Genomic DNA, 24,855 nt, shown 5'->3' with positions numbered 1-24,855 from the left:
TTTTTATTCTGTCATGCGCATAACATGCATGGGCCCACTGGTATTTTGAGATTTATAACGGGTAACAAATCAAACAATATAATACATACATATGTTCCTTAGCTAACCAATGGCAAAACGGGTAAGAACTTACCTGTGAAAAAATACCGGCAGGGATTGCATCTCATTGCCGACTAAAATAATTTCTTTGACATTCGATAGTAGGACTTGGTCCAGTAATAACTGATTGGACGTAAAGCTGAAGGTCTTAAGTTTGGAAACTTTAAATTAAAGAACTTCAGTTAGCATTACTTTTTTTCAGCTGGATTGCTTGGAAATATTCTTAAATAGAATATCTCTATTGAACCCTTTATGATCAAACTTCCGGTATATGACGAGCATTATTATGGACATTGTCAAGGTACAGGTGTAAAGGAATAGGTAACTATTAATGTGAAACGTTTCTTTAGGCATCCTTTTCGTGATTTTGAATTGTGATTAATAAAACACCGCTTGATCAAAATGCCATTATTCGGAGGGAAGAAGAAAAACAAAGATCAGCTGACAGAAAATCAACAGAACGTTGTACCTGGCAGTAACACAGAACCGCCCCGCCCAGAAAATAACCAGACGGCCAATGGTACCCCGACAAAAAATGAAGTGATCCAGCGGAATGAACCCCAAGCGACTCCTCGACCCAAACTGGTGTTTCACTGTCAACTGGCACAGGGCAGCCCTACGGGGATCATATCAGGATTCTCGAACGTGAAAGAGTTGTACCAAAAAATCGCTGAATGTTACGACATGGATCCCAATGAAGTAAGTAACTGTATGTTATGTCGGGCGATTGCATAGGATAGTATGTATATTCATGTCAGACATGGTACACGTGTTAGTACACCTATCATATCTGTGTTATTACTTAGAAGCATGCAAGAAACAATATCCAATAAGAAATTTGCTAATTTTCTCAAGGACATATAACTTCAAGCTTAATTTGATGGCAGAGGCATAGTGCGATTTATTGTAAGAAATCTTTAGTCATACAAATGTGTACCAGCAGATAATGGTAACCATATCAACAATCTTTTAAGGATCATTTCTCTGTAATTGCCCATCTGTGTACCTCTTTTGAGATGCATGTGCATATATATATATATATATATATATATATATATATATATATATATATATATATAATCCTGTCCATTAGTTATATTTTGTTATTTTTTGTTTCATTTGCCTACCTCTCTGCTTTTTGTCTATATGTTGAATTGCACATTTTATTTTCAGTGGTTGTACAAGGCAACAAAATTACTATTCAGGGTTTACCTACCCATTTTGGTCATTACACCTTGTAGTTTGGCCTTGTGACTTAAAATGATCACAGTGGAAATAATGCATCATAAATTATTCAGCTGCTAGTAATTATATTACTTATTGTAATTACAAACAAATAACAGAGACTTGATCACAGACTTCCAATTTACACATTTTTGTGAATCAAAGAGTTTATCCATATTTAACCTTGAATCTTCCCGTGCTGTTTTGCCTTTGGCATAGAGGTAGCTGTAAGTCAGTTTTGCCATACTTATCTATGCTACCTAGTGTTTAAGCCACTCAGCTACATAACACAAACACATGTACATCACAAAGACATATGACCATTGCACACATACATTTAATGTAAAAGGACATTCAAAGAAATGCACCAGTTTATGCAAAAGGTTTTCTTCATAAAGAGGTTTAAATTTCTGTGTAATGAATATATAGTCAAAACTCAATGGATCACTGTCAGATACAGAATACGGTGTTAAATTTAATCAACACTATCTTGTAGTATATTTATACACAGGATATTGAAACTTGATTTCTACAATTGTATGTTGCTAATTGCACTTACCTACATAGTCACTTTTATGTTGAGGTACCGTGAAGCACTACTATAACATGCATGCACGTAATCACACTGTCAGTGTAATTCCCACAAGACGTGCAAACAAAACCAAAAATGCTGTGGAACCTGGGAGTTTGATTGGAGTGGAATATGAGGTATTTGCATGCTTCATAAGTTAACACAGGTATTAGGCTATCTAAGCCAGTCAATTTCTCCGTATGCTGCTTATAATGCAACTTGGAAAATTGAGTGGCAAAGGAAGATTCTAGCAGAAAGTTTAATGTCACTAACTTAGTGTCAGTCACCAGTGCCAGTTAAGTAATGAGTGGGGGGATTTTTAATTCTATTGTGTAAAACAATTATAGTGGACTGTCGGCAGCTGAATTACTTACAGAACTAGTTGCAGTGAAAGGATGATACCTGAATGTGATTCATTTGATTGAAATTTCACAGGTGCTTCCAGTGTCAATTGAGGGACATGAGCAGGGATTTCACAACAATGTCATGGTGCAGGCTGATAAATTTATGAAAATAAATCTTAAGATTTTGATCAGAAGCCTAGCTTCCATCATCAAGTGGAAGGAAATAAAAACAGACATTTGTATCAACAAAGCAAAGCAAATGCTTTTGCCAAATTGATGACCATAAAGTGAGTGGATTTACCGTAATGTAAATGTCTCAACTTGATGATTGGGGACAAGATTACTGTGTAAATACATTTTTCTTAGAAAAACAAACACAAACTTATGCTGAAATCCATAGCAAATCATAGGGATAAACATGTGGTTTACTGCTACAACCTGATGAGACCTATGGAGGGAACAAATTTTTATTTTTATGAAAATATGTTACATGCATCACATAGTCCAGTTGAACTTGGGGAAAATGTAAGAATCCCTGGTCTTCACAGAGTGTGACCTATTCGTTCAATTTTCATCTCTCCAATTTTATCTTTCGGTCCCTTTTCACTTTGAAGATCGTTTTTTTTTCCTCAGAAGATCACTCTTTCCCAGGAGCATATCAGATCAAGCTCATGGTCCCATGACATTTCCAACCAAGTTAGAGCCTGTTGAAGGTAGGTCCAAGGTCACTTCTTATGGAAGAAATGAGCAGGGAAAGCGTCAGTGAGGAACTCAGGAGTAGCAAAAATCTACATTCCCACAGGGCAGATAGTGAATCCACCTACCACCAGTGAGGAAGGTGTAGCATATTCTTCATGACACAGCTAAGTGATGGCTGAAAGTTTGTCTCACCCCATCCATGGGAGAGGAGCAGCACCCTCTCAGGCCCCTCCAGGTCTCAATGCACTGATGATGACAGAATCAAGCAGTTGTGTAAGGGAGAGCTACAGTCAGTCTCTATAACATCTCTGGAAGGTTCTTTGCATGGATTAGTCAGCTAACCTGTTACTGGGCAATGGACTGTAAAGTCCTGGTCAGTAGAGTCCCATTGGTGCAGGGATTGGGATCAGATCCAGATCCCCACTCATATGTTGCATGCTTGGCATAGGGATTCGGCATTCAGGTGCAGGATCGATATCTCCCCATTTAAAAAAAAATCCCATTCAGTCAGATATGAGATCAGCATGCACTGAAGGGATAGGTGTTTCCTTTTGATATGCCTTCATGAATTTCAAGGCTTTGACCACATTCTAGAGAGGTTAATGTCAATGTGGTCCAATTGCACTGGCAGATTCACCCTTTCACAATGTGGAGACAGAAAGTAGGGAGGGGGAAATGCTCTTGCCCTCCTAATGATTCAGCCTCCAGGAACAGCCCCCTCACTCCACATAAGGATGTACTTGATGGGGTTCACCCTCCTGCTAAGGCCAAAACTGGCTAAGAGGTGGGGTTAATCTGATCTCCTCCAGGAGCCATCAAAAGCTGTTCAACCCCCGGTCCAAAAGGCAATCCCATTTCAGATATGCCTCTCTGTGGTTGGGTCTTCACATGTGTTTATAATTAAATTTTCTCAAATTCATACATCTTAAAAAGACTTAAATGAAAATCTGAATCATAAGTTGGTATGGCACAGCAACACGTGTATGTTTTATAGTGCTGAGGCAATTGGAGTAAAGTACTACAAGTACGTGTACAAATAAATAAAACATGGTAGCTGCCCTCCAGTCTGGTCCGATGGTAGGATTTGAATGTCTTGGACTTGTATGGCATGAATGAATGTATCGTGAGTTTGCCAACACTATTGTCTCATATGGATGAAATATTAAAAAAGAATAACAGGGACTGTTACATGCAATAGCTTTTCTTCTTATAGCTTAGCTAAGTAGTTGGTTGTTGTTCTTGTTGTAGGATTTAACAGCATTGTTCAGCACATGATAGGCTATACATGGTGGCCAGTATAAATGGTGGAGGAAGAACCCCGGAAAGAACCACTGATTCACGAGAAGCTACTGGCAAGCTTTCTTACATACCTACATTGGCCAAATCCAGCCTACACATACAGAGGTGAGGTGGCAGTGATCTGTAACAGTGAGCACTTTAGACCAATCTGAGCCACTTGGGGCCCCAGGTAGTTGGTATTTGATGCGTTAGTCTAAAGGGATATAATATGATTTTGCAACATTTAATTTCTTAGTCGAGTTCTCCCTCACTTCAAGTTTTCCACTCAGGGCAATCGAGGACATGGATTTGGGCATGTGTATCTCCAGCTTTGGAAGAAAGATACTCCGAAATCGCAAACAAGCACCAAGCGTGTAAATGTGGACCTTAACCCTACAAATCATGAATTTACATTATTCTAGGCTAAAATAGTTGGGAGAAGCAATATTTTATCCTTTTTCAAACCGAGGATGTCCTCGATTGGAGGTATGTCGTTAGTATGTTGGTGTGTAATCTCATGAATATCCTCAGTGTACACCAGATACAAACATGCACACACACATACACAACAGCAGTTATTGCTAAAGGCTAAGCAAATAAATCGATACATGTACATTAGAAACAGGGTTGTAATAATTACCTGGATGACCATTATGGACTTAGGTATTAATGGTAACTGGTTACAAAATTTGGTAATTGGTTCAAACATGTACAACACCCCAAATCCACTTGTAATACCAGGTGTACTTAGCTGGACACATGTTTGAAAAAATTTAAATGTCAATATAATTCCTCACTCTCAGCTTGTCTTTCAAAAGCACCTGTTTAATTAGCATCAACATGTCTGCCCTGTATGCATCCCAGTAGAGTGTTAAATAGGACACTCTACTATTTTGAGAGAATTAGATAAGGAATAATCGTGCATGGTACTGAATTTTTTGGGAGGATTCAGTCATCAGATGGTTTTTCATTGCACAGGTTTATGGAGATTCTTTTGTTATGGTTAGTTTAATGATTTTATCATCAAAAGATAGGCTATACATGGCAACCACTGAACCAGTATATTTCGTGGAGATTAGGAGCCTGGGAAGACCCACAGGAAGCTACTGGCAACGTTTCATACATGCTCACATTGGTTCACTGTTCACTAGACTCAATTACCCATGAGATCAGTGATCTGTAAAGGCAAGTGCCTTAGACCACTTGACCATGCAAGGCCCCTCACACAGGTTCAACACTTTGTGTGGGTGATACAGACATTAGTCCTTCTACTGAGTACTGAATGAAAATGGCAGATAATATGATAATGGAGTGTTTACCAACTATAGAGCTCATGTAAACAAACAGGAAGTACATTTATATCATCACGTGTAATATGTATCTGAACTAGATCAGAAACTGGGGTGTTCAAATACTGTATAATCCTTGCCAGTTCACACTTTATTAGTGAGGTGCTGGAGATATTGATTAAGTATAACAATGGTTCATTTAAGGTATTATGGGGAAAAGGTCGAGGTATGCACTGTTTCAGTCATACCTAAGAATTTCTCTGTATTTCAGATCTTATTCAGAGTGAAGAGTGAGTTAATTGTTAGGGTGATGTGAAGAAAAGAAAATATAGTTCTTATTCAGGGTGTTGGGTTACTGTTAGGATGATGTGAAGAAAAGAAAATACAGTTCTTCAGGGTGAGTTATTGTTAGAGTCATGTGAAGAAATGAAAATACAGTTCTTATTCAGGGTGAGTTATTGTAAGGGTGAAGTGAAGAAAAGAAAATACACTTAGAGGCAACTATTATGTTAGTATGAAGAGTTTTATGTGTTTGTCACTTCAAAGCAAGCCTTGTCATGTTTACCCACTTCTTTTATCAAATTTGATAACTACGGGGATTAGTCAACGGGCCAGATTTCTGTTAAATGCACTGTAGTTATACTTTTATCTGACTGTCTAACTAAAAAGTCTTGGAGAAGGATTTGGCATAGCCAAACAGTAATTACATTAAGTACAGCAATTTATGTTGCTTTGTCAGCACTGTCCGATCATCTACAGACAGGTTAACCATAGTGTAAAAGTTTGCTTTCCTTCAATTGTCACTGACTACAGACATATCTTCATGAAATGAGAATTTCTCATACATTATATTTAACCATGGCTATAACGGGTGTAATATAGGACATACTGACTTACTTTTTTCCATCTCTAATGGCTATTCAAGATCACAGCATTAGAGCCAGTATACAAATTATTGCCACACCTATCTACTTTTATTTAAAACATTATTAGATTTTCAGTCAAATTTTATAAGCAGTTTCATACCCATGAGGTCTGAGACATGTTTTGTATGTCATCCTAAATTGGCAAAGTTATAGCCATTGATTGACAGACCATCCCACTTTTATTTCCACACAACAGATGCATTTTTTTTTATGATTAATGGATTTTGCTGACAACCATTTTTGTTGGATGGACTATCCCACTTTTATTTCCATACAACATGTTCTTTTTTTAAGATTGCATCTAAGCAAAATGTTGTTGGCAGCAGTTGATTGACAGACCAACCCACATTTATTACCACACAACAGATCCATTTCTTTTACAATTGGTATTAAGCAAAATTTGGTTGACAGCTTGAGATTGTTAAGTCCTTGTCTGCAGCATCATCACAAGACATGGGTGATAATCCACTATGCCCCTTTATTGCCAGTGGCTGCCACTGTTGAGATTTCCTTGTTCCACATGAGTACACATAAACAAAAACATGTCATTAACAGCAGTACACTAGTGATCCAGTCTCCTACACATAACTGAAAGCGCTCATTTAATCATTCACTGCATAGCTTAGATTGACTCATTCAGACAACAGGATAAGTCCACTGGGTCACAATGGAGATAAGAATTTACTTACACTTGCAGTGATTGGTTTACAGCAGGTGTATGCATATTCGTGAGAATGAGAAAATCTCAGCACATTCAGCCGTGGGTTGTAAAAGAGCATAGTAAATTATTGCATGTGGCTTGCAATAACAAAATAACAAGGTTGAATTTGATTATCAGCATTCTGTATCATTATTTAAAATCTTGTTAATAGCTTTTTGTTTCCTGAAGATGGTCCTGTAGTGTTTACACTTAAAAACTAAATTATTGTTATTATTATTATTATTGTTAGATATAGCTGGTCATAAAGAAAAATGGTGCTGTGTTTGAGATTAAGAGATAAACTTGTATATACCAAGTCACATGGAGGGCTATCATCCAGATCATGGCTCAGTAATGGTTGCCATTTTAAAATCTTGTTATCACTACAGCTCACAAAGGCATAGTCATATCATCAAAGGGGTTTTTCTCAAATACTTCTTACTACATGTAATTGGTCCTTAATGAAAATTATGCCAATGTCACCTCCCTTAATTTGAAAAATCGTGTAACATCCGATTCACTTAAATTAATAACCATGCCAGTATTAAAAAATATAGGTTTTATTTTTGCAGTGTAAAATTATTTCTTTATTAAAATGATGGTTATTCAACTTTCAGACTGGATGCATTGATGACCATCAAAAAAAATCTTTTTATATCTGTTGCTTCTGAACCGCTGATCTTATACAAAGGCTTTTTTACAGATGTAGTATTATGCATATATATACCGCTCCGGTGGCCTAGTGGTTAGAGCGTCCGTCTCGGATGCGGGAGGTCGTGGGTTCGATCCCCGGCCAAGTCATACCAAAGACTTACAAAAACGGACTAACAGCTGCCTCGCTTGGCGCTCAGCATTAAGAGGTTAGTGTTAGGACTGGTCGGCCCGGTGTCAGGATAATGTGACTGGGTGGGACATCATGCTACATGTCTGCGGCATGATGTCCCAGTGCTAGACATCACTATAAACTGCCACATTGCAGACATCGTAGTGATATGACTGAAAAATTGTTAAAGCTATGTTAAAAATCCAAATCACATCACATTATGCATATAATATATAGCTGGTTCTAAATAAAAAGGGCTCTCATCTGACCCCCAACATGGCATCATAAAGACCATCTTAAAGATCTTGTTTTTGTTATTCCGTTTGCATGAATGCTGGCAGTGACATATGATTATTTCTGAAACACTTCTTTATATGGTTTAGTTGGTGCCAAATAATTAAAATAGCTCAGACCTAATTGACTTTGAAGTCAAGTCAAGGTCATTGCTTACATTTTTATTCTTCACTGAGCTTATACACATACAGACATACAGTGACTTTTTGTAAATATACAAGTGAATTTTGACCAGATTTAATTGCATTTTGATGAACAAGGTGATAGTCAGTGCACTGATATTGACTTTAATTGAGTCAAAAGTCTTGCTTCTGGATTTTCAATTTACTGACTTGCGAGTATGCTGACACAATACTGAATGGATTTGTATCAAACCCAGATTGTTGATATATCTGATGAATACTTTGAATAACACAAATTAAATTAATCTCTTTTCCCCTCCCTACAATGAAATCAACCGCATTCCACCTCCTATAATTAAATCCACCTCATTCCCCCTCCCAACAATTAAATCAAACTCATTTTCCCTCCCTACAATTAAATCAGCCTCATCCCCCCTCCCTACAGTTAAATCAAACTCATTCTCCCTCCCTACACTTTAAACAGCCTCATTTCCCCTCCCTACAATTAAATCAACATTATTTCCCCTTCTTGCAATATTAACTAGATTCAATTAAGTATATCTCTTGACTAAATATATCATGTGGGTATGTCTTAACTTAATGTCTAAGTAAACATATAATGTGGGTATGTCTTGACCTAATGTCTGAGTAAACATGTGGGTATGTCTTGACTAAATATATCATGTGGGTATGTCTTGACTTAATGTCTAAGTAAACATATGGGTATGTCTTGACTTAATGTCTGAGTAAACATGTGGGTATCTCATGACTAAATATATCATGTGGGTATGTCTTGACCTAATATATCATGTGGGCATGTCTTGACTAAATATATCATGTGGATATGTTTTAACTAAACATATCAGTTGGGTATGTCTTAACTAAACATATCATGTGGGTATCAGAGATCTCGGAAACGCTTAATTACGTGTATTTGGACGCCAGTTTTTGGTCTGGGACACAGAAAATCACAGGCGGGAGTCCTCCGTGCGCATGTAATAGGTGTATGGCAAAATTCAGACTTTCCAGTCCTGCTTCAGCTACCTGCTTTGTGGGAAAATGTGTTGATCAGTTAGCTGTACTGATATTTACAATGACAGAATTCAGTGACTGAAAGACCCTTTGATACATACATGTTGCCATTTATAAGAGTACATAAAAAAGAACATGAAGCAATAGCTGGGCGGCAAGTTCAAAAGCATTGACTGGCGGCCGGGTGGGAAAATGTACTGATATTTAGAGTCACTGTGATTGAATTCAGACGCAGAAAGACCCAGAAATGTACATGTACATATTCATTTATAAAAGTACATCAAATAAACAACTTTAGCTTTTGTTACTGTGTTCATTTCCGAATGTAGCAGAATAAGCAGTGCATGTGACCTCAGAATCAAGACATGTTGAGACTTAGTCAAAATGCCATTCGTAAGTGGGTGACAAGTCGCCTAAAATGTAAACTTCAGTTTCTTCTGTTAGGAAAGTGAAAACGACTTCGCCTTGTGATTATTTAAAAGGTACATTGACTGGCCATACCCTATTTTTTTTTAAATGCCCTCACCTTAGTTATTTCTAGTGTTGTAGTGAAATGTATTCATCAAGGTATCAATTTCTAGGCCTGGTTTTTATATCAATTTTGTTGACAAACAAGCTCTTGCCCATTCACAAGCATTATGTTTTGATAGCTGATTGACCGTTAACCCTATTTGGAGTAAGATATCAGTTATCTTTTTCCTGCATGCTATCCTTTGATGATAAAACATACAAACTTGTGTTTTAAGATCAGAATCGGTGATCTGGATATATATTAATTGCCTCTTATACACTATTTCGTCATAAAATTAGGTTGAAACTGTAACCGAACTAGTAGGCCTAACGGGAAATTATGGCGGTCTTCGCTAAGTCTGGGATGTACCAGTTTATTAGATTGTCTGTTTTCTTAAATCGTCAGGCAAATATATTCAGAAAAAATATACAAATCATTGAAACCAAAGCCTAGGTATTATTTTATTAAAGATTTAACTTTAAAATGCAAATTATATGGGTCAGAAATGTATGGGACAATGCTGTGTTGTGGAATTCACGAGACACACTTTAAGGTCTAAGCTGTTTTCTGACTTTACATGTATTTGCGAAAATACGGGGAAAAACAGCAAATCAGATACTATTTATTTGCCTAAAAGTACTACAAGTACGTATACAAATAAATAAACCATAAATTTGCAATCCTGTCAATGGACTGTTGTAATTAAGCTATATTAAAGTGAGTGATTACATTACGAAAAACTCGCCATCTAAAAATAGATGCACTCATGTCTGTGTTGATTCTGTAGGAAAGAAGGGACTGCATCTTTTGATGGTTGGACTCCTATTTTTACCAAAATGGGAGTCCTGGACTCGTAGTTTTAAAAATCCTAGCGAGACCTCTGCGGTATGTCTTGACTAAACATGTGGGTATGTCTTGACTTAATGTCTTGAGTAAACATATCATGTGGGTATGTCTTGACTAAATATATCATGTGGGTATGTCTTGACTTAATGTCTGAGACAAGATAAGTAATATTCTATCTACAATATCAGGTTCATAGCAGCGAGAAAGCTTTTTGTACTGTATGTTGTGAACATAATAACTTTGATATATAACATACTAATCATTGTTGCCAATGGTTAAATTGGCGTTCTCAATATTCATTAGTTAACAGGAATAAAGGACAGAAGAAATTCTCAGTACTCAGCAGTTAACAAAGGACCTAAGATTCTTGGATTCTAGAAATTCTTTTCAGCTAGTGCTCTATCAAAGGACCCTTGTTCATTATGTTTGTCCACTGGTCAATCATGCTTTTGAACAAATTTTCAATCCCTGAACACTTATTAAAGTTTACAGACAGCTGTTTACAGTAATAAAGTATGTTGCCTAGCACCTATATGATTTATGAGACTAGATCATATATTTTTGGATTCTTAGCTTGATGTAGGTCCCTACATGAAATTCCAGTGGCATTCATTATGCAGTATTTAATCTTATTATTATTGTTCGGTAGCTCTTGATCATCGGTTTTATAAAGACTTGATAACTGATAATGTCATATGTACATAGAAAGTGGGAATTAGGCCAATTTTAGCCAAGCAATGAATGGAAAATGGTCTCAGTAGTTTGACGTTTTTAATGTCAAAATTGGTCTACTTCCATGAACTTTTCATGAAAAGATTTACTTTTAAGTGTATGAGCTAGTTGGGGTAAGAGAATTGCCATCCCCTGGTTACAGTAAAACCTCTTTAAAAGGACATTCTTTTGTTATAGTAACACCTGTTTAAAAGGTCTGGTTACCAGTAAACCTGTTTAAAAGGTCATTTTCTGGTTACAGTAAAACCTCTTTAAAAGGTCAGTCTCTGGTTTCAGTAAAACCTGTTTAAAAGGCCACTCTCTTATTATAGTAATGCCTGTTTAAAGGGTCATTCTCTGGTTACCAGTAAACCTGTTCAAAAGGTCTTTCTCTGGTTACAGTAACGCCTGTTTAAATGGTCATTCTCTGGCTGCAGTAAAGTTTTTTAAAAGGAAATTTTTTGGCAAAGCAGAGTGTCTAACGGCAGATATGTTTTTTATTTTGTACTTAAATAAAAGATGGGTTTGACAAAAAACGGGATTCCTTGTTTTACAAGTGACTCTATATGTACACGTATATGTCTCTTACTATTTTTTATACTGCCACCACATCAGTCATTTGACCCGGGATTCATTATAGGATGCAATTAACATACTGCCAGTCCATGTCAATCATTTGACCTGGGATTCACAATAGGATGCAATTAACATACTGTCATCATGTCATTCATTTGACTCTGGGTCCATTTCTATTATGTAATTTACATACTGCCAGCATATCATTCATTTGACTTAGGATCCATTCTAGGATATAATTTACATACTGCCACCATGTCATTCAGTTGACTTGGGACCCATTCTAGGATGCAATTAACATACTGCAATCATGTCATTCATTTGGCTCTGGGTCCATTCTAGGATGTAATTTACATACTGCCACCATATCATTAAGTTGACTTGGGAACCATTCTGTGATGTAATTAACATACTGCACCATGTTATTCAGTTAACTCAGGACCCATTCTAGGATGTAATATGCTGCCACCATATCATTCAGTTGACTTGGGATCCATTCTAGGATGTAATTAACATACTGCCACCATGTCATTCAGTTGACTTGGGACCCATTCTAGGATGTAATTAACATACTGCAATCATGTCATTCATTTGGCTCTGGGTCCATTCTAGGATGCAATTTACATACTGCCACCATATCATTCAGTTGATGTAGGATCCATTCTCAGATGTAATTAACATACTGCCATCATGTCATTCATATGACTCTGGGTCCATTCTAGGATATAATTAACATACTGCCATCATGTCATTCATATGACTCTGTGTCCATTCTAGGATGTAATTTACATACTGCCACCATATCATTAAGTTGACTTGGGAACCATTCTGTGATGTAATTAACATACTGCCACCATGTTATTCAGTTAACTCAGGACCCATTCTAGGATGTAATATGCTGCCACCATATCATTCAGTTGACTTGGGATCCATTCTAGGATGTAATTAACATACTGCCACCATGTCATTCAGTTGACTTGGGACCCATTCTAGGATGTAATTAACATACTGCAATCATGTCATTCATTTGGCTCTGGGTCCATTCTAGGATGCAATTTACATACTGCCACCATATCATTCAGTTGACTTGGGACCCATTCTAGGATGCAATTAACATACTGCCACCATGTCATTTAGTTGACTTATGACCCATTCTAGGGTGTACTGAACTTACTGCCACCATATCACTGAGTTCACTTGGGACCCATTCCAGGATGTAATTAACATACTGCCACCATGTTATTCAGTTGAATTGGGACCCATTCTAGGGTGTAATTAACATACTGCCACCATGTCATTTAGTTGACTTATGACCCATTCTAGGGTGTAATTAACATACTGCCACCATGTCATTTAGTTGACTTATGACCCATTCTAGGGTGTAATTAACATACTGCCACCATGTAATTCAGTTGACTTGGGAACCATTCTAGATTGCATGATTAAGGAATTCATGATAAAGTCTCAAAAATTTTATTAAAAAATCTAGCAAATGCACAAAAATGATGCATCATATTTTCAAGCCTAAACTGTATTTCTTCAATTGATTCCATTTATATTTAAACAGTTCCACTGGGAATTTCCTCCAAAAATATTTAGTTCTAGAATATATAGTAATCATCTATAGTGTAATACTTACAGTATTCCCATATGAGCTATAGCATGGCAATGAGCTGCTGCATTGTGGGAGAAATGAGTATAATATTACATAATAGTTCACTTTCTTGGACCATAAAATAACATAGTCCCACAAACTTTGCTGAAGGGAATGTATCGTAACTCTTGTTGTACCAACACAAGCATTTAAAATTGAATTTATTCCACATTTAATTAAGTCAACTGACACCACATGATATAGTCTGTATTTAAAACTTGTTAATGTTTTGTTCAGTAACAAAAAAGTTCAAGCCTGTTCATGTCTAAAATTAGTCCTGGCAGTGTTCTTGTTCACAGTGGAAACTTAGTATAATTAAATAATATATAAGTTATAACCCTCCATTTTTTGGTAGATGTTGACCTTGTTAAGTTAATAGATCTGTTTTTGGTAGGTATTGACCATGTGTAGTTGTGGTCGAGTGGTCTAAAACTTGTGCCGTTATGGGTCACTGTCATCTCACCTGTATGCATGGGTTCGAGTCTCAGCTTCAGCCAATGTTGATAAGTGATAAAGCTTGCCAGCAGCTTTTTGTAGGTTGGTGTTTTTTTTCCGTAGTTTTCCCGGGTTCTTCCTACACCATTAACACTGGCCGCCATTTATAGCCTATCTTGTGCTGCAAGATGGCGTTAAACGCTGCAACAACAACCATGTGTGGTTAATAGATTTGTTTTTGGTAGATTTTGACCATGTGTCAATTTGTTTTGATTTGATTTGATTTGTTTTTTAGTTACTGCACAGATTCAAGAATAAGTAACACTAGCTGCAAATGAAGGATTTGCACAAAGTGTGTGATAAATGAATCTTTATAGCATTTAAGGATTTTGCAATGCATGTAATAAATGAATCTTTTGCAATGAAGGATTTACAGTACATGTAATAAATAAATCTGTAGCAATGAAGGATTTTACAGTGCATGTAATAAATGAACCTTTTGTAATGAAGGATTTACAGTGCATGTAATAAAAAAAACTGTAGCAGTGAAGGATTTTAGTACATGTAATAAATGAATCTGTAGCAATGAAGGATTTTACAATGCATGTACTAAATGAATCTGTAGCAATGAAGGATTTTACAGTACGTGTAATAAATAAATCTGTTGCAATGAAGAATTTTACAGTGCATGTAATAAATAAATCTGTATCAGTAAAGGTTTTTACACAGTGCATGTAATAAATAAATCTTTTGCAATGAAGGATTTTACACATTGTATGTGATAAACATATAATGTACCAGAAACATGAACTGTCGTATATACATGTGGTTTCTCATGTTTGCGATAATTGTTGAACCCCATGAAGGACAATCCACTATACTTCAATTATCACCTGCTTATGCATACTCATGAAAATTGACAAAATCTTTGTACAGGCAGCCAGAGTAGATAAAGGAGTGTATCAGATTCTTGCTTGTGACTTGTGATAATGTGTATATCCTTGTCTTTCAATCATATGAAAGGTTGGATTATTAGGGGTTTGAAGCATTTTTGTTTTTTAATCTTCATTCATATTACAAAAAAAATAAATTTTTCACAAAGAACTTTTCTAGTTTGAAATGCAGATTAGGACATTTGAAGTTTTGTCAAAATATTTTTGAACAAGGATTTCTATGGCATCTTTTAACACATTCTTAAAAATGTTTGCCATCGTATCATTGGATACATGTTGCATGGTCCTGGGTGGGTGAGTCGTCGAAAGTATCTTACAGCTTTATCAATCACTTCCATGTCACCTGTCTTGCTTGGGCTTGAGTCTCAATATGGGTATATGTGAAAGCTGCCAGTAGCATCCCGTGGAAAGTGGTTCTTACCAGGGATTGGGTTCTTCCTCCACTAGTGATACCGGCTGCCATTTATAGTCTATCTTGTGCTGAATACAAGTTCTAGTGAACACTTTCAGAGATATATTAAAAAGCTCTTTGTTTTCATGCTATAGCTGATTAAATTCACCCTTTAGCAAATTAAGTATGTCGTTAAAATTAAATTCACGTTATTAGCTAATCAATATATGTATATAGATGGAATTAAATTTATGTTACAGCTAATTAAATATAAAAATGGATTTAAGGTTTTGAAAAGTGACAAACATTAAAATTCAGATCCTGATAATTCTAAATCTATGCCATATTTAAAAAAAATCCCAGACACAGTTCACATACTCATATATAAGTCTGTATAGCATTTCAAATTTAAAATAAAACCTATATTTCAAAAAATATTTGCAATATAAATATAAGGTATCTTAAAAGCAATTATGATGCAGTTACACAATTGAGATGGATTCAGGACCTACATGAATATATATAACTTTATCTGTCTCCAACATGTAAGGAGAAGTTTAAAACTAATGATACATGTATGTGGCATACAATTTTTTAAAGCTCCATTCATTGTAGACGAGAAGAGATTTTCGGATAGAGCATGGTCAGTCGTCTGCCTGTCTGTTTGCACAGGTTTGTTGTTCTGCTGCACCTAAACTTCTTGATGGATTGCCTGAACTCTGTCATCCCAAGGTCAAGTTGGATCTGAATAAAAATGGGACTACTTTGACATCCAGTATTACTACTCATGTCTGCATGGCTTTTCACTAAAAGACTCGTTATGATGTCTTGTTGCTCTTAAATGAAAATGGTGCCATTCTGATGTCTTGTATGGTCATCATGGCAGCCATGTTGAAAATCATAATATTGCTACTCTCTTTGATCAGAAAATATTGATTACATGGGTTGTTTTACTAGAAGACTTCTTATCATGTATACTTGAATCAAAATGAAAATTGTGATGTTCAGTCAGCCAATATGGCCACTACAGAAGCCATCTTGAAAATCTTGTTCTTGCAACTACTGAATGCTTGGTCAGGGTTTTCACTAAAAGACTTCCTACAGTATCTAGTTGGTCTGAAATGAAAATGATGTTGATCTGACATCCAATATGGCTGTAACATCATCTTCTTATGATGTCTCCTTGGTCCTAAATGAAAATGGTGCAAATCTGACATACAGTATGGCCACCATTTCAGCCATTGTGAAAATCTTATTATTGCTACTTCCTCAAATAGTCATATCAATATGGTATTTTCATTACTTATTGTGTCTAGTTTGTCTCGATTAAAAAAAGTGCCAAACTTGACAATCAGTATCATTACCATGGTGGCCATCCTGAAAATCTTGTCATTACTACATCAGAGTTGATGGACATATTCAGATAGGGTTTTCACCAAAAGACTTCTTATGATATCCATTTGGTCCTAAGTGCAAATGGCTGCTATGACAGTCATCTTCATAATCTTGTTATTGCTACACCTCCTGAATGGATAGTCACCAGTAGTCTGATGATGTTTAGTTGGTCCTGTATCCAGTATGGTAGCCAGGGTAATTAATTTGAAAATATTTTTGTTCAAGAATATAAGAAATATTCTTATATTCAGTTCCATGAAATTCTGTTCTTAGTACAAGTTTTACAGACTACACAAAGTTCATTGGCCACTTCCCAACCATGTTCATGTAGTGTCTCGAAGGAATTCCCACTACACAGTGAAATCTCCAGGATTTAGGTGTGGAATCGTGACACTGCTGTTGGGTAATAGGCCTAAATGCTTTACAATGCATGATATTTTCTACTGCAGTAAATCCTCTATGAATATTGAGGTAATCCACAAAATTGCTAGTGGAGTGGAGTGAAAATTGCACCTGGTGAGAGAAGTTCAACTGAGACTGTCACAGAAGACTTAACTGGCACAGCATACACTCACCAGCACCATACACCAACATGAGTGGGATATAGTCAGAACTGTACTTATATATATAGAAGTGATGTCTCTTCAGTTTTGTTGTTGTTGTTCTTGTAGTAGGGTTTAACACCATTTTTTAGCGCACGATAGGCTATACATGGTGGCAAGTATTAATGGTGGAAGAAGAACCAGGGAAAACCCCGGAAAGAACCACCGATCCACAAGAAGCCATGGACAAGCTTTCTCACTTATCCATATTGGCTGAATTGAGACTCGAACCCACGCAGAGGTGAGATCTTCAGTTTTGAGAGAATCATAAAGTATATAAACTAAATACAATTCCAGACTTTGAATTTCCAAAGTTATCACCTTCATCATTTTTACTTTTAGAATCTGTATTTTATTTTTATCATTTCTATTTTCAGATTCTGTATTGTACCCTGAACACACATAAAATAGACATGTCTCGGCTGCTAGGTGGGCAGATTGGACTTGAAGATTTTATATTTGTTCATGTCAAAGGCCAACCAAAAGAAGTGGAAGTTACAAAATCAGAGGATGCACTAGGTCTTACGATCACAGACAATGGTGCTGGTTATGCCTTCATTAAAAGAGTGAAAGAAGGAAGTATAATGGACAAAGTGCCGCTAATAGCTGTTGGTGATCACATTGAAAAAATTGATGGCAAGAATTTAATTGGTACCCGCCATTTTGAAGTTGCAAAGATGTTGAAAGACATTCCAAAAGGGTCAACATTTACTATCCGTGTGGTTGAGCCCCTGAAATCAGGATTCTGTAAGTAGATCTGATGTATAGCAATTACATTTTTATTTGATATTTCAGAAAGAAGTCTAAGAACTTTATGATACAGACAAGTAACATATCTTTCACTTTAATATTTTGTTTGGTGGGTTTGTTTTTGAATGGCAATGTTCACAGCAGTGGCAGTACTGTTGTTTAAGTTCCAGTTCCAAGTGAAAGATTTTTCTTGTGTTCCATCATAACAGTAATTGGAGGCATATAGGTTATCTTCTCTCCTTCCATTTAACCATCACATGTAGCAGTTGTAGTGGGGGCACATAGATTAACTTCGTCTGTCTCTCCTTCCATTGAACCATCACATGTGGAAGTTGTAGTGGGGGCATATAGGTTATCTTTGTCTGTCTCTTTCCATCCAAACCTCACTTGTAACAGTTGTAGTTGGGACATATAGATTACCTTTGACTGTCCTTCCATCCAACCATCACATGTAACAATTGTAGTTGGGGCATATAGGTTATATTTGTCTGTTCATCTCTCTCTCCAGCCATGACACATAAATGAGGTGATGGGGGCATATAAGTTACCCTTGTCTGTCCATTCATCTGTCAAATCATCACACACAACTATGGTAATCACCTGGGGCATATAGGTTACCTTTGTCTGGCCATTCATCTGTCAAACCATCACACGTAACTATGGTAATGGGGGCATATAGGTTATCCTTGTCTATCCAACCATCACACGTAACAGTAGTAGTGGGCCATGAAGGTTACTATTGTCTACCCATCTGTTTAATTTATCTAACTATCACATATTGGTTAGGTTTTGCACTTGGGTAAGTTTTCAGGCATTGTGCTAAGACGTCCATGTTCCATGAACTTTATCTATTTTGTCAGAGTTTTGGCATGTCATCATCTTTGCTAGCCATGGTTTTGATATTTTAACCTGTCTACATCTTGGCAAATTGATCAAATATTTTAGTTCTTTGTCCTAGCAACATCTATTGGATTTCATGAGTTGTCTCACTTGGTATGTAATGCCAACTAGCCAATAGCATGTAACAGCAGTGCATTGTACATGGGAAAAATGGTAGAGGCAATTGACTTCAAAGGGATACATTGTAAGTTTAACATCAAAAGTATAGCTATGTACCAAGAGTCATTACATGTGTATTTGAGGTCAAGGATGTATTTGTACAAACATGGACTGGCAGTGGAAAACTGCTTATTTATGAGTCCATCCCAGTCGTGTGTTCCCCTTGTTTCGATCATTTAGGAACAGTGTTCAGATTTGAACAACTTGATTTTGATTGGATGTGGTGGCTTGCCACTGCAATCCAATGAAATACACAGACCTGAATTACTGAAATATCTGATCAGTCCACCAAGGTGTAAATAGACTAATGTATCGGAACCTTGGCTAGCAAAGGTGGAACGTCACTTTCAATAATAATAGTTAACAGAATGGTTCACAGGAAAGAGACTGGGTTCTACAAAATATGTCTCAAGTGTGAGTCTTGTACTGGATTAAAAAAATGTCAGTGCTGCATAAATTTACTACGTGTACTAAGTTAAATTAAAATGACCCATACCTCCTGCCTGAAAGCCACATTATTGTGTTTACCTCAAGACATTAAGATTTTAGTCATCTCTGCACAGAATATATATATATATATATATATATATATATATATATATATATATATATATATATATATATATATAGTGTGACCCGGCTATAACACACTCTGTTATAATATGAATTTGGATATAACACGGTCACTGTGTGGTTCCCGAAATTTTACATACATTTATTTTCCTCGCACACGGAAAAAAATTCTTTCTTAACCCTTTACCCCATGCAAGCGTCTTTGGATGCCTCTACTCCATTCGCATTGAAGCACCTTTTGACGCATCTACTCCATTCGCATGGAAGCGCCTTTTGACGCCTGCTGTAAACATCAGCCATCTTGAGTTGGTTTTCGTAGCGCCACCTTCGGGGAAAACCCTCCTATTAGATACTACATTCATTTCTGCGAATGACAATTACATCAGATCACGTGGTCACTGTTTATGCACTGGTTGATATCTGCTATTTAAAGTAGCTGGGTCATAATCTCCACTCTCCAAAATGGCGGTCGTGGATTTCATTCAGTACTTATGAAGTTTTCACGATTAGAATCACAACTATGAAAGATTCAGTAACGTAGGTAACATCTCTGATAATGATGTTGGCAGCAATTAGTTTTTATAAATTACCAAATTCATATGACTTAGAAATGTAGACGCAGACAAAAAGCTACGGTTGGTCACACAGTCTCACTGACTTGACAATGAATGAGTTGTCTCAAGATTTACAAGCACATAAAAATTCTTTCATGAAAAATATGTGTAATTAAACAGCTATAACAATCGGACTTTACTCTTAAATTTGTCCACATATAATAGATATGTACCAAAAATGTTAAATGGTTAAAATTGCTGTTAAACATAACATACACTACACTGCTTAACAGTTCACAGGCAGGCCAATGTGTATGGAGTCAGCTAGGTAACAGATGTTCTATTTATAGCATGCTGCACTTTGTAACTGTGTTCTATGAGGTAAAGGGTTCAAATAAAAATAAAAACGTAAAGAGTTTATTGCCATTTTGGGAAAGAGATCATGCATGAATAATCAAGGACGATCATGGCATTGGCTCCTGAAATTTTGTATGTATTTTTCTTGTACGCGAAAAAATAGCTTTTCTTCTTAAAAGTACGAAAAATAAAGTGTACAAAGTTTATTTTAGGATCGCGTAGGGCTTCGCCAATGTTGCAATCTGCGATTTTATTTTGCTTATTGGTGGCAAAATATACTGTTTGGCGATTTTTCTATTGGCGACATTGTTGGCTGTTTAAACTTGTATAAACAACCATTAGTTTGGAGTGGAGAAATTCAGAGGCCCCATGAAAGGAAGTTGCAAACTTGATATAAAATGCAGTGCAATTTATCTGTTGTTACATGATCAATTTCTTTGTCCATATTGACAAACCGTCTTAACAATGCATTATTATATCATAATCCACTTATGTTGACATCGAGCATGAGTACTGTATTTTGTAAGATATCCACCTTTTTTGTTGTTGACATTTCTGGTGGCAGAGACCAACCGGACGAGGCATTATCTTGTAATCTATCTTTCATCGGATTTTTGGCTGCTTGCTAGTAATTAATACATTTACATAGACTGACATTTGTGTGTGGATGGTAAGTAAAATTCCTCTTCTTTCCACTCAATTAATTCCTTCAGAACACCCACATTTTCCATACTAATCCTTGTCATCAGACCAGAACACCTGCGTCTCTATTGACCAATTGTTAAAGTTTTGATGCATGAGTGGAAGGCAGCATCACTCCACTACCACAGATGTAAAGAAACACACATGCACACATCTTACTTGTTGGTCTGTTCAATAGGCAGGAAGGAACTGTAGCTACAATCGACCAAACGGTGGCCAGTTCTGTTTTTTAAAATGTACCCAGATAAAATATTTTGCTGAAATTTCAAAGAAAACCTTTGATGCACTGACTGTTATGAAAACATACTTAGCAAATGGAAGGAAAAAAGTCTGTCTCAATCATGCAGTGCAAATTTTTGATGTTGCTGCCACAATAAGAAATGGGCATTTTTGGGGTTCTCCAAAGCTTGCCTTTAGCAGTGACTTCAATAACGCATGCACCTTTCATCAGAGAAAGCTGACTACAGTCTTCGGTAAAAACAAAGAACTTTTCTTCAAAGAAGTCAATACCAAACTTAAATAAAAGCAGTGGATTTTATCATTTTCCAGTGTGACTGGGACACGTGTATTGTGCAGTGAACGTTTCCTTTTTGCAGGGGAAATGTTTGTGCTTACAAATGTTACCAATGGCGGCTTAAGATGCAAACTTAACTTTTACCGACCTGAGATCTTCTGAAAAATAAATGTGCTTCATCATTTGTTATGTGATTGTGCTATGTTTATCCACTGAATTCAGACCTATATGACCTATATGCAATACACTAGACATGCGTGTATAAACAGTTTACTTGTATATGTACCAATCCATGGTTTTCTAAATAAAGTAAAATATTATATATATATCCTTCTCTGTTTTCACTGCAGGTGTAAATTTCCTATTTAATATACATCGATTTAAGATGGTAACTTTACCAATTACCTCCCGTATTTATTACACACACACACACACACACATGGTTGCTTATAACATGGTTCCTTCTATAACACGGTTGGATTCTGTGGCTCCCAACTACCATGTTAAAGCAGGGTCACACTGTGTGTGTGTGTGTGTGTGTGTGTATATATATATATATATATATATATATATATATATATATATATATATATATATATATATATGAAACTTATGACATAAGTTACAGCAGTGGTTCAGAAACATCAAAGTCACTTATAATTATGTGCAAATGAGATAAGATGTTACTATGGCTAAAGTGAAAAAGCTTTACGGATTTGTTAATGCATATCCATTCTACATTGATACAGTGTGATCATGATTTACACAATCTCAATTCACATGAATTTGAAATAAGGCGAGATTGGAAAAAATGCAAAAAAGATCACTACTATTGAGATAACTCTCATATTGATGCAGTTTATTGTTATGAAGAGCTTTTACGGGGGAAAAGAGAACATAAGACTCAGTCTACGCTTGACTCCTTCTTCAGAGTGTCATTTCCGATTAGCCTTCCACTTCCAGTGGCATGCCTGCACACCCAAGCCTATCTCCTGTTGTTGTCTCTACAGACAGTTTCGAAAAGGTTATCAACAATACTGTTCAACGCAGCTTTCATTTTTTAATTACATGTACATATGTTCTATTGATTAAAATTCATAATTTCATGTTTTTATTTTATGTTTCCCTTTGTTTTAAGTTTGTTCTCTATGCTCTTTATGAAAACGTTTATTATTTTATTATTTTAATCTACTTAGCAGAAGCATCCCCTAATATTAACATACTGAATTTATACAGAGAAAATGATCTCAATTTACGCAAATCTCAAATTATGTGCACGCTTCAAAAACTTAACCCTTGCATAAATTGTGATCACACTGTATTTTGCTTATTTTAACTGGTTTGAAAGCTTTTAAAAAATCTTGTCCTTAACACATTAACCCCTGGAGGTTTTTGCCATTTTTGCCTGAAAATCGAGTAGGAAACACGTTTTGAAAGCTATTTCTGAATAGACTCGAAAACACCAAATCCCCAGTCATCTTTCAATAACATACTGCCTAGTTGTGTTAGAAACATTGTTTTTCATTGGCTATTTGACTCGCGCATGAGCAGAAGGGTAAAAGTTGGAGGTTTTTTTTGTTTTTTTTTGCTAAACGGAGCCATTATTATCGTATGGAGACCACTCTTTATTCCAAATGCCCATCTTATCCTACTTTTTGCAAAGGCTCATCTGTCTGTTTGCAGTTCATACCAGTTTGCCTTAGATCTGAGACCAAAAAGTCTAAAATCCGAACACAAAATGGGATTCCAACCACGAGTGAATTTTGTGTATAAAAAAAAGTCGGGTCCAAAAAATGAGGTTTTTCTATCTGTATTTTGTAGTGCAACTAGATATTCCAGATTATTTGGTATTATTGTAGAGCTACATCTGTCTAACTTTCTATGATACCATCCACTTTAGTGTATCATGCATGACCATGACGCTACAGAGCTTGGCAGTAGGCTACTACCTCCTGCCCTGTAAAGGCGTCGCTAGGGGTTAATGTGTTAACAGAACATGAAATAAGGATTCGCTTGATTGAGGCCTACTTAAAATAGCACTTTATTAATAAAAGACTGAATATAAATGGAAATCATGTACTTCATAAATAAGTAAGTAGTTGTGGAATTGATGAATCTGCTAATTAAGGAATATAAACAAGGAATTAATTGAGGTTCCTTATTATTCAGGTCTTTTGGTAATGTTGAAACATTAACTGTTATGAATATGTGTGTTTCATTTCATGGCAGCTTTCCAGTGTCTGTTTCAGCTGTTGTGAATATGTGTTTCATTTCAGCATAGCTTTCCAGTGTCTGTTGAATCTATTCATCTTTACTTAGTCTCTGAAATTTTGTAAAACATTTCTCACCACTGCAACACAGTCTGGTACAGTTGGGCTTTATGTCTAACAAACTGGCAGAAGTTTGCCTTACGTGGCATACATGATATTAAACAGAGCTGTACCAGTTGCAGCAGAGCTGAAAGAAATTTATGTATGTACCATTGTACAAAATACATATCAAGTTAATTGCAGTAAGTGTCAGCTATACAGTTATGTTTCGCTTTGGTTGTTTACTATACTTGTGTCAGCCACACTTGTGTTGAGTGGTTAAATATACCTGTGTCAGTCACACTTATGTCGTGCTCTTTGGTTCAGTACTATGCCTGTGCTTTTAAACAGTGATCCTTTTGAATGCTAACTGGCTGGGAAGAGATATAATTGGCTTATAATATAAGTCCCTTACTAATTCACAAGGTTGACATGGTAATGGTGAATAGGCTGTATTAATAATTAGTTAATAGGAACAGTTAATGAGCATTGTTGGCAGAGATAGTTGAATTTCTCAGCAGTTGGGACAACAGTTATTATTTTGACATTTGCATGATTGATC

General features: G+C 36.2%; 1 protein-coding gene across 1 annotated transcript in view; it reads left to right on the top strand.

Annotated features, from left to right (window-relative positions):
• The first annotated feature begins 340 nt into the window (after nucleotides 1-340).
• Nucleotides 341-24,855, top strand: part of LOC149806999 (PDZ domain-containing protein GIPC1-like) — a 50,229-nt gene continuing 25,714 nt past the window's right edge. Inside the window, exons 1-2 of the mRNA XM_089960529.1 lie at nucleotides 341-798; nucleotides 17,853-18,222. Of these exons, the coding sequence (XP_089816655.1) occupies nucleotides 502-798; nucleotides 17,853-18,222 (667 nt within the window). The 5' untranslated portion in view covers nucleotides 341-501. The remainder of the gene's footprint in view (nucleotides 799-17,852; nucleotides 18,223-24,855) is intronic.

The sequence above is a fragment of the Sinohyriopsis cumingii genome, chromosome 1 (genome assembly GCF_028554795.1).
Source record: "Sinohyriopsis cumingii isolate HCF-2022 chromosome 1, ASM2855479v2, whole genome shotgun sequence".
NCBI lineage: Eukaryota > Metazoa > Mollusca > Bivalvia > Unionida > Unionidae > Sinohyriopsis > Sinohyriopsis cumingii.
Note: the sequence above shows the minus strand (reverse complement) of the source record. Positions and strands in the feature narration are given on the sequence as shown.